Source organism: Suricata suricatta, chromosome 8 (assembly GCF_006229205.1).
Source record: "Suricata suricatta isolate VVHF042 chromosome 8, meerkat_22Aug2017_6uvM2_HiC, whole genome shotgun sequence".
Classification (NCBI taxonomy): domain Eukaryota; kingdom Metazoa; phylum Chordata; class Mammalia; order Carnivora; family Herpestidae; genus Suricata; species Suricata suricatta.
The window spans coordinates 69,241,469-69,253,563 of record NC_043707.1 but is presented as its reverse complement, the minus strand read 5'-3'; the positions used below and the strand labels follow the sequence as shown (position 1 = coordinate 69,253,563).

At 32.8% G+C, this 12,095-nt stretch overlaps 1 protein-coding gene across 3 annotated transcripts in view; it reads left to right on the top strand.

The window, feature by feature from the left end:
• PKN2 (protein kinase N2) overlaps window positions 1–10,192 on the top strand; it is a 117,053-nt gene extending 106,861 nt beyond the window's left edge. For all 3 annotated transcript variants that reach the window (XM_029947396.1, XM_029947395.1, XM_029947397.1), the window contains 4 exons: window positions 3,454–3,596; window positions 7,161–7,268; window positions 7,479–7,559; window positions 7,645–10,192. In XM_029947396.1, the coding sequence (XP_029803256.1) occupies window positions 3,454–3,596; window positions 7,161–7,268; window positions 7,479–7,559; window positions 7,645–7,848 (536 nt within the window). In that variant the 3' untranslated portion in view covers window positions 7,849–10,192. The remainder of the gene's footprint in view (window positions 1–3,453; window positions 3,597–7,160; window positions 7,269–7,478; window positions 7,560–7,644) is intronic.
• The last annotated feature ends 1,903 nt before the right edge of the window (window positions 10,193–12,095 follow it).

The following is a 12,095-nucleotide window of genomic DNA, read 5'->3' as shown; positions in this document are numbered from 1 at the left end:
TTAAGTTTCCAGTGAAATTTCAATTAATAAGTAGTTGGAAGAGTAAATGAGTGAACTATGTAAATACATCGCCATCACTTATCCACCGGCCTCTTAATCTGAATCCAATAATACTTTTTTTCCCTCTTATTGAACTTCCTTGTATTGAACACCGTAGACTTAAATGCCTTTGTTCCTCAGAGTTTATTCTTAGCCCATTGCTCATCACTGCTAGTTTTTAACTACAAATAATATGCTAATGATTCCCAAATCTATTATTCCTTTCCTAACATATATATTCAACTATCTACTACACAGCTTTGTTTGAGTAGTCAATAGGTACCTCCAACACTATACAATCAAAAATAGTTTCTTTTCTTCAGGTTCCAGTTCATAGTTGATGGTGCCACAATCTCCTCACAATCTCCCGATTTGAAAACATTGTTTAGACTCTCTTTTCTTTACTGTTCCACATCAAGTGTATAACAAAAATGTGCTGACATTTACCTCCTTAATATTTTTTAAATGTTTCCCCTCTACTACTGCCCCCTCTACCACTGCCAGCTATCATCTTGTTTTGAAAAACTAACAGCCTCTTGACCTTTCCTGTCTCTAGATTTTTGTCCATCAAATCAACTTGCCATGTAGGTGCTAACAATTTTTGAGCACTTACTAATTGCCAAGCAATTTACCAAATGCTTCACATCCATATGTTAGACTATTTCTAACAGTCTTGTCAAGGTAGGTAGTAGTGTTAATCCCAACATATAGATAAGGAAACTAGCCTTTGAGGTTAGACAACTTTTCTAAGCTTTTAACTAGTGGCAAAGCAGGAATTTAAATCCAGATTTTTATGACCCCAAGAGCCTGATGTTAACTCCTTCCCTTGGAGTTTAACTAATTTGAAGTCCTAGCTAATTGGGCCTATTTCCAATTTTCTATAAAAATACCAGGACAAGGGGCGCTGGGTGTCTCATTTGGTTTCAGCAGCCAACGCTTTCAGCTCAGGTCATGATCTCAGGTCATGAGATTGAGGACCCATGTAAGGCTCTGTGCTAGGTATGGAGTCTGCCTAAGATTCTTTCTCCTTCTACCTCTCATGTTCTCTCTCTTTCTCTCCCTCTATAAAAGAAAAAGATTAAATAAATAACAATAAAAATATCAGAATAACAAAATTTTCCAGAATGAATGAAATATGTCAGTTGACCTATATAGTGCGTTAAAATGTCATGAATTTTATACTACCAGTATAAACAAAGCAAAAATTTAGAGTAGTTTTATCCTTAAAGTTTCCTAAAAGTATCCTATGGATCTCCTCTAGTTTTCATCAAAGCTTAAAATAAGGGGCGCCTGGGTGGCTCAGTCGGTTAAGCATCTGACTTCGGCTCAGGTCATGATCTCCCAGTTCGTGGGTTCGAGCCCCGCGTTGGACTCTGTGCTGACAACTCAGAGCCTAGAGCCTGCTTTCAATTCTGTGTGTCCCTCTCTCTCTGCCCCTCCCCTGCTCATGATCTGTCTCTCTCTGTCTCTCAATAAATGTTAAAAAAGAAAAAAATTTTTTTAAATGCTTAAAATAAAAATCATGAAACGCTAGTTCTATCTTTCTTAATTAACATTTTCGTAATCTTGGCCAAGTCACTTAAAACACTTGTGTAGAACGTATGTTGATATTATATCAACTCTTTTTAAAAATAATATTTTATTGAAAAAAGTGTGACAGTGTTAAAGAAGTTATGCAAAAACAAACTAATTTTTCCTAATGTATGTAGTTATGCTCTTCAAGTCTTGGTCCATAGACTCCCAAGTTCATTTGAAATTTTCAGTCATTATGAATGCATACCTTTTAAAATTTAGAATTGAAAGCTTTTTTTTCCAAATTCTTTCATAAGATGGTGCTTATAAGGAGCTTTTAACACTTTAGAATATATTGAGACATTATATTCAATATGTGGAATGTGTATTTGATTAATATATTGCTAAATTATAAAATTAAACTAAAATTATGATTAAACAAAATTCACTAAATTATAAGAAACATAAATTTGAGAACTAGTTAACTAAAAGATTAATACCATATATATATGGCACATTTGGTTAACTCCTTTTTTATTTTACTAAGTTATTAATTTTAATTCTAGCATAGTTAACATAGTGTCATATTAGTTTCAGGTGCATAATACAGTGATTCAACAATTCTTTACATTACTCAGTGCTCATCACGATAAATGTCCTCTTCAATCCCCATCACCTATTTCACCCATCCCCCCCTCCCCACACACCTCTGGTAACCATCAATTTGTTCTCTGTAGTTAAGAGCCTGTTTCTTGGTTTGTCTCTTTCTTTCCCCCTTTTTAAATTTTGTTTCTTAAATTCCACATATAAGTGAAATCATAAGGTATTTGTCTTTCTCTAACTCATTTCACTTAGCATTATACTCTCTAGTTCTGTCCATGTTGTTGGAGATGGAGAGATTTTATTCTTTCTAGTGGCTGAATAATACTGCATTGTATATATATCTGCCGCATAGTCTTTTTTCATTTATCTGTTGACAGTTTTGGGGTTGCTTCCATATTATGGCTACTGTAAATAATATTCCTGTAAACATAGGGGTGCATATATTGTTTCAAATTCGTGGGGTTTTTTTGCATTCTTCGGGTAAATACTCAGTAGTGTGATTACTGGATAATAAGGTAATTCTATTTTTCATTTTTTGAGGAACCTCCATACTGTTTTCCATAGTGACTGCACCGGTTTATATTCCCACCAGCAGTACATGAAGATTCCTTTTTCTCCACATCCTCGTTAACCCTTATATTTTTCTCAACACCGTTTGTTGAAGAGACTTTTTCCCATTGCATATTCTTGCCTCTTTTGTCGAAGATTAATTGACCGTATAGTCGTGGGATTGTTTCTGGGCTTTCTGTCCTGTTCATTGATATTTGTGTCTGTTCTTGTGCCAGTACCATACTGCTTTGATTACTGTAGCATAACTTGAAGTCTGGAATTGTGATTACCTTGTTTTTCCTTCTTCAAGGTTGTTTTGGTGGCTAACTCTTGATTATCCAAGGGTTTGCATTTTGGTAATTTCCAAACTATACTTAATGTTATTTTTATAATGAACCAAATAAAATATTTTAAAGTTTGAATTGAAAGGATGATAGAAATTAAAACTCAGTTTTTTTTGTTGTAACTTCTTAGTAACACTTGTAATGTCAAGAAGGAGAAAATAAGTAAATAAAAAGAAGTATGAAAATTGTACTTATTTATTTTTACCCATTAATTAAATAGTAGAGTTACTGTTGCACAGTTTTCTCTATACCAGTCCTTAACATTTTCTGTAGAAGTCTGGTATATCTTGAGTTTGGTCACCATGCACAAATGGAACTTTAATTTTGCTTCCTAAGGATATCATCTAATTTTTTATCTGTTATCTAGACTTTTCTTTGCTAACAGACACTTATTTGACCTTTTTAGGAATGGGATATGGAGACAGAACAAGCACATTTTGTGGCACTCCTGAATTTCTTGCTCCAGAAGTATTAACAGAAACATCCTATACAAGGGCTGTAGACTGGTGGGGCCTTGGTGTCCTTATATATGAAATGCTCGTTGGTGAGGTAAGCAGTATAAAATAGAGGAGAGAGAAATCAGGAAAGATGGCTGGAAGAACAAAATATGTCCTTTATAAATGGCTTAATATGTTTCCTGTGTAAGTGGAGCATAAGTTTTATACATATTTATAATATACTAATAATTGCCTGAAATTCTCTGTTAGTTACCTTCACTGTGTTTTTTAGATTTTTATATTATCTATAGAATGCTTTGAAAATCATACCTTATATTTCAGTATGTGATCGTTATGTTTTCTGATTTTAAGACATGATCATAAATAATTGATCATTTCATAGGGAATAAGAGAAAGATTAATGAAAAGAATGCCCTGTATACCTGTAACAAAAAGTCAGCTATACATTGGCCAAAACAAAAAACAGTACAACAGAGTTAAAAAGGTTACTATTTTTCCCCTACTGTTTTCTTTCAATTTACTTAAAATAACTTTGTTATCCCCAGAAATTGTTACCACTTAGGAAACAGTTATATCTAATAAAGCAGTAATAGTTAGCTAATCTATTTTGTTATAAATTGTTGGAAATGATAAATTAGAGTGGACTTGGGAAAGGATAAATATTAGGACAAGTAATTGAAAACTGCTTTGATCTTGGGATGAAAAAAAAATGAGATTGATTTACTGTTTTTGCAGTTTCCCAGTACCAGAAACCTTCCTTGTACATTCTAGGCAGAATAAATTAGTAGCTGAATAAATGCTTGACCAAATCATTGAATGTCAGAAATTTCTAAAGTTGTACCCTGTATTGTCATACAATGGCATTTATTTCAAATAAAGTATTTTAGTCCATCCAACAACAGCCACTTTAGTATGTTATATCAGAGTGGATACTTAAAAAAAGAGGAAAAGAATAGCTAATTAAAATGCTTACCATATGCTGGGCACTATCCTATTTACTAATAAATATTAGCTCATTTAATTTTTCAGCAGCCTTTAATGAGCTCAGTACTAGTCTTATGCCCATTTTCAGGTGTATGACTGGAAACACAAAGAAGTTAATAACTTGCTTAAAGTCACAGAGTTCTCATGTGGAGCTGCGATTTTTAACTCTGGCTCTCTGGCTTCAGAACCTATCTCTAAACCATTATGCTTTGCTACCTCAGGGTGTGGAATCCACTTCATCTTATTTCTGTTCTTAAGACCAGTGATTTAGATCTGACCATTTCTACCTCTAGAAAAGCTGCGATATAGTTTTTTAGGATGGAAAGATGGATTTTGCTTTCTAAGAATGTCAGAAGTACTCATAATAGTTGTTTCTGTAAGCTCTGGCATCTTTGAACTCCCCCCACCCCCCTCCCCCACCACCTTTTAAAGTAATATTTTTGTTGCTTTGGTTTTTTTTTTTTAATGTGGTATTCATTTATGTATGAGATTTATTTTTTTAAAGGAATAATTCTTTTAATTTACACAATTTAACGGGCCTCATGATCTGTTTCTTCCTATTTGTAAAACCGGGACCAATCTGGAACAACTATTTGAATTTCATGGGACTTTATATGTATTTTCCATTAGTTCTTTTTTTTTAATTAATAGTTTATTATCAAATTGGTTTCCATATAACACCCAGTGCTCTTTTATGTATGAGATTTAATTAAGTTACCAAAAAGTACATGCTTGCTTAAAATTGACTCTCCATATTAGCTCTGACAGGCAAAAAATATGAGTATATTGCAAAATACTACAGAATTAAGAGCAAGTTGATTGTACTTCCTCTTCTAAGGTGACTGGAAAAGTTGGCAGTGAACAAATGAAACTACTGTTTTATGTTTTTAAAAAGAGCTTCTAACTGATTAGCGTCCTAAGTACTAGGATATAAAAGACAGTGGGTCCGGCTATTCCTTCACAATTGTTGATTGCAATTTCCCTTCTCTTCGGCACCTTTGTAAGAGGGTAGTTGGGAAAAGAACTTAACTTAAAACTCATCAGTATACTTATAGTTTTAAATTTACCAATTTAGCTCTGATAAAATTTTAGCAATAACTTTTAACTGTGACAAAAGTGAGGTTTGGCTAAAGTTTATCTCTAATTTCTCTATTATTATGAATAAATGAAAACTCGCTGGGTATATCATGCACTTTCAAATTTGTATTTGTGTATGTATGGCTTTTGAGGACTGGAACGACCAGATCCCCCTTCTTAAAAAATCAGAGAAATTTTAAGTAAACTTAGATATTGGAGTTGGACTCTTGACATCTGAACAGACTATTGAATTCTTTTTATATCTGTTGAAAACCTATTTGTTAGCATTCCATTGTTAGTCCTGTTAACCTGTAATCTATTTGCAGAAACCAGGAACTTTAATATCTTAATGAATATGTGGGTATATCTATACTATTCAGGGATTTCTAAAGTGACATTTTTTAAATACAAAATTGATCAGATAGACAAAAGTGTTTTGTATTACCACTTGAAATTCTGATTGAGAATTCTTGTGAAATAGAATTATTCCTCTGATTTGCTACTATCTCAATCCTAGAAAGAAAGCATATTACTCACATAGTAGTTATTTCATTTATCTATTTATCTATTTTGATTGTGTAAATGAACAAACTAATGTTTTGATAACTGAAAAGTTTGAAGTTTTTGCTTATATATTTGCTCATTACATATGAGCAATAAGATTGCTTACATGTGAGCACCTAGATTGGCAGCTCAGCTTTAGGAAGTTGGGTTCTAAATTCATTTTCATAGATTCCTCAGGTCAAAGATCCTTTCCTTTCCATTGTTATTGCTTTCTGTTTGGCTCTTATTCATTAAAACTTTACAGGAAACAAGCAATCAAATCTAAGTCACCTGAAATTCTGAAATAATAAGTCATCTTTCATAGTCAACATTTCAGCATACTTGAGAGTTTATCATTTTGTACATCAAATTGTTACACTGAATGTAATCTAATTGTTTTTTTATTACTTAGGGTCATTCCTGTCATTATGAGCACATTTTAATACTGTATTACTGAAATGCCCTAAGACTTGAATTTTGTTGGCAGCTGCTACTTAGTGCCATCATTATACCTTAAGATTTCTAATTGTGTTTTGCTAATTAATTTGGTATCTACTGTGCAATTCAAGGTACATCCATATCAGATGTATTCCCACAAACTCTAAGCTTTTCTCTGTAGTGACACTTACTACCGTATTTACCTTACCTGTTTATTTTCTGTCTTTTCACAAGATTGAGCTTCTTGAGGAACATGTCAATTATCTAAATAATTTTTACTATCTAGTAGGCACTCAAAATATTTACTGTCTGGCCAGATAAATGAATAAATGAATTAAATAAAATGGAATGGAATGGAATCAAATGAAAAATGATATAGTATAACATAACCAAGTTTTTTATTAAGGCCTGTGAAATAAAGATGAAGATATCAACAAGAGTATATGGTATATCCTCTGGATAATGTTATGTATCTTTTGTGGCTTCTTACAGTCTTTATTTGGTGTTTTGGTAGGTTTTTTGTTTGTTTTTCTCACTACCTGGTTCTTGGCTGTAGGCTGTACTTTGGATAGGTGATAAGATTTTACATTACTAAAATTCACTTTTCTTATAGTCTCCCTTTCCTGGTGATGATGAAGAGGAGGTTTTTGACAGTATTGTAAATGATGAAGTAAGATACCCAAGGTTCTTATCTACAGAAGCCATATCAATAATGAGAAGGGTAAGAGCTAATGGTTTATGAACTACTTAAATTTCTTATATTGAAGGACATTTCCCAATTAGAACTTTAGAAGTTGTTGTTTAGTTCATAGATGTTGCATGGTTTAGACAAACACATACCAAAAAAAATCTAAATCTTTTCAAGTTATACGAATCTTTAACAATGAAGTCACTGGTTTTATTTTAACTTTTATATTTTACGTTGTTTCAGCTATTACGAAGAAATCCTGAGCGGCGACTTGGAGCTGGTGAGAAAGATGCAGAGGATGTAAAAAAGCACCCATTTTTCCGGGTAAGTGTGACATTTTAAAATTTTTTGTGAAAAGAGAAATTAGGTATAGGAAACTAAACTGGTCATTTTATATTTTGTAATCCAGCTAATTGATTGGAATGCTCTGATGGACAAAAAAGTAAAGCCGCCATTTGTACCGACCATTAGAGGACGAGAAGATGTTAGTAATTTTGATGATGAATTTACCTCAGAAGCACCTATTTTGACTCCACCTCGAGAACCAAGGATACTTTCAGAAGAGGAGCAAGAGATGTTCAGAGATTTTGACTACATTGCTGATTGGTGTTAAGTTCCCAGACACTGTGAAACCAAGCACACTAACTCACAAGAAGACCTCTTAACAATAACAACCCTTCATTTGCTCGCTGTGCCACCAATAGCTTCTGAGTTTTTTGTTTAAACACATGAAGATTTCTTTAAAAGTACTATATTCTAAAATCTTCTTGAAAGTGGCTTCTTAACGTATTTTCAACGTAAATCTGAGCACTGGAAACAGTTTCATGGAGTTTAAGCGGAATGAACATCGGCCATGAAATCCTATCACAAATGAATACTTTTGGATCAATAGTCTATTTTTTAAAAAAAGAAAACAAACCACTCTTCCAAGGTCCCTTGCTATGCCTTATGCCTGCCTTAAGTGGAAGGAAGATTAATCATTTCACTTCATTTAGCTATATTTTACAGAAAGAACAAAAAGGATTTGGGATGCTATTAATGTTCACATGTAGTAAATCTGTTCAGATAAGGCAAATGCTCTTATTTTTTTAATGAAATTACTATAATATCAAAAAAATGTAGTGGTAGTTTGTGCACATTTTTTGGCTTGTTTTTTAAAAAAATGAATTGATGTCTTGTTTTATAAATTTTCTATATTTATTAGGAGAAAATTTTTATCGCCTTATCTTTACCAACCATGTAACAGAGCCTCATAGCTTTCCAACAGAGCTACTTGCCAAACAGTCTTTTGTTTATTCAACCGTGCTGAAACAAACAGGAACAACTGAACACCTACTTAAAATGTTAAGAATGAAGTCTTCTGATTAGCCTGAAACAAGATACTGTATTACCTGTATGCATTCCCAAAGTCTAGACACTCAATATATTCAATCATACCTTCTTCCAAAATCAGTGAGCTAATTACTCCTTTTTTGGTATTCGTTGTACATTTATCAGCCCAGTTTATCTTATTCTTATATCTACTGTAGAAGGGAACTGTATCTGTTAAAACATAGGGATTATCGTTGTATACATGCTGTGAACATGTATATGTGCAAGTTGTAATGTATTCTATGTTGTAGGTTTATTATTTAATTTCACCACTTCCTCACTTTTGTACAGTGGCCAAGCAGACACCTCAAACTCCAGCATTTACGTTAAGTGCATTTGTACATTTTAGGCCACTGGATCCAGATTTTATATTGGCAGTTACTGAGGGCAAAAGCAATATATTATAACAGAATGTATAAATATTTTTGATAAAACAGTCTATATTTTATAAAAGCTATTATAACACTAAAGCTGTACCTCAAAAGTCTCAAAAATAATTTGATCAAATACTTTTTACAACTTTTCAGAGGATCCATTTGTGGCTTTTTTTAATGCTCTTATAGGAAAGTTATTTGGCAAGCCATGACTTTTCTACTTGCCTGGAGTTTTTTGGTTTTTGTTGTTGTTGATGTTGTTAGTTTTTGCATTCTTTTTCTCTTAGTCTGTGACTGTATTATTTTTCTTTAGTTCAACAATAACATCTTTGATTCTGTGCTTAGTATGTTAGGGTCATCATATCTCAGGAATAGCAAGTTGTGAACTAACCATACTGAATTAATCATTTAATCACAATGATCTCATGTCTTAAAAATTGTTCAGACTTAAATTCTGTGAGAAACATAAAAGCACACTGATTTACAGGCAGTTTATCAATATTTCAACCTTGCTAGGTTGTGCTGGCATATATTTGTATACTCCGAGAACAATTACAAATTCTATTATTACCCAAGATATTTTGGGGGAAAATCTTATAGAAAGAAGGAGCAATATGTTGTTTAAAGTTATTTTTAAATGCCAGTCAGTTTCCTTGTTAAAAGACTGTAGAGGATCTTAGCTTAATTGTCTGGCTTTAATTTACACAGTGTTAACACAACATTAAAAAAACACTAAGTACTTTTGAGGTACAGTCTGCTCACCTTTCCTGGTTCTCAAATAAGCATAGAAACCAATGTCTAAAATAGGCTTTTAGCATTAAAAACTGACATAGCATTTTGTAACTACACAGTGTACAGAAATTTTTTTTTTTAATTGAAGTCAATCACTAAGAAAAAATTAGAGGGCAGGGTATATTCACACAATTAAGCTGAAAAAAAGCACTAATATTTTCTGTAGTTTTTAAAATATATATATATTTTAGTCAGATTTAAAATTTTTAAACTCTATAGAGTGTAAATATATTTTGCTATTACTGTATGTGTAAGTGACTGCTCAAGCACTTTGTAAGGAAATTATTAGTATATTTTAGAATGGTACACTATGCATTCAAATGAAATGTGCCTTTATGTCATTCTAAGAAAATAAGTGTTTTGCAGTCATAAATTTCCACAAATGCACAAATTAAAGTTTAAATAGATTGTAATTTGTAATTTTGGTTTTAAGTATTATTTCCTTTTGGAAACTTTCTATTCATCAAAATATGTATTAGCTCTACTATATTCAAGGTCTCAAAGACTAACTTTGCTTATTATAGCCTTCTTGCAAGTGTTTTTGGTCCTGGGAAAGGGCAAAATCTGATTCAGAGCAAGCTGTCAACTTCACTGGTAATAATGGGAAAAGTTTGCATTCTACTTCTGTAAGATCAGTAGCATCTTTTATTCAGTGGATATATACAGGATGTCTTCTGTGTGCTAGACATTGAGGATAGAAAGTTGAAAAATCAAAATCTTAACAAATGAGGAATAGTATACATTAAAATTCAAGCACCAGTAATATATGTAGTATTCTCTTGTTTGAGATAAACTTAATTTCTTTCTAGGACCTGACATTTCAGAAAATAGGTAAATGAAAACAGAATGCTAATTATTTTAATAGTCCTCTTACTTAACTAAGTGGAATATTTTAGGAATATTTTAGGATAGGTCTGTGCTATATCTAGAGCACAGACTGAGGTCACAGTGGAAATTGCCGTTATACGTTAACTAGGTGAAAGCTGCATTATGAATTCAAACCTAACAAAATTTTTACAGGTATTGCTGATCTTCCCAAAGCAACTGAGGGTGAGTATGAGAGCCTCAAAGGAACAAATGCCAATTCATGGAACATAATCTTAATTAGAATTCTTATTTACCTTCTAACTATCTTTTGAGATCTGATATATCTCTGAGTATTAGGTTTCTATGTATATAAATAGATGTATTTATAAATTTATGTATGTAAGCATATATATAGGTCAATAGAGGTAAGTTTTTAAATAACTTCTAATATGTCAAAAATCTTGCATGATTTCCACTTCTAGTATCATGACTAAATAGAAGCTCCCAAGACCTCCTTAAGTAAGACACATGATTTGAGGCACTGCTGGTCTCATTAAAGGTAAGAGTGGTGTCTGGCAACCTCTCACCCCAAAGAAATAGACATACTTGGGCATGATTCTGGACAAGCTAGAGCTTTAGTTCCTAAGAATTAGGGAGGAGTGCCCAAGTACAACAGTGAGAGTTCTCGGGGTTTGGGATTGGAAGTTGAGTCACCAAAGTAGGCCAGAGAAGTAGGAAGGTGGAGAGGGTAAAAGCCAGAATGGCAAGGATCTATCTAGCTTTGGAAATGCACTCAGAAGAGGGGAGATTGCCAAGGATGGACTCCTATAGCAACACCACTATGAGGATAACAGACCTTGCAATAGCAGTAAAACTTCTGCGTTAAAATCCTCTAGAGGAGCTCAAGTTCTCATTTGCAAGTTGCTGTTTTTCTACTAGTACAATCAAATACTTTCTGAACAAAGGTTTCCCCAGAATGGGAACAGAGGACTTCCACAAATAAACATCAAGTATTACACTGTAAAGGTCATGAAACACATGAGAAATGAGTATCTACCTTGAATATTTGAGAGCCAACAAAAATAGTAAATTTTGATGTCCCCTCCCAAAGCTTGCAAATACTCAAATTCTCAGATACAAAATATAAAATAGCTATATATAAAATATTTATATACCTAAAATTACCATGATAAATAAAATGAAATTTTTAAGACATTAACCTTTTTAAAATCCCAAAATGAAATACGTAACTGACCAGATTTGAAACTCAATGAAGTGTTAACAACACATGAGACAGCTGGAGAGAACTGGAAAACTGAATGACAAATCTGAGATGGAAAATGTAAAAAAGTTAAGAGATACGGAAGTTGGAGTGGAGACCCAAGAGTAAAGAATGGAAAGGAGTCAGTGCTACAGAGATAATGGCTGCAAATTCCCCCGAGATTAAAAATCATCCAGGAAGTAGGATATTCTCCATAAAGGATAAATATAAATAAATAGATACATAGAATCATTA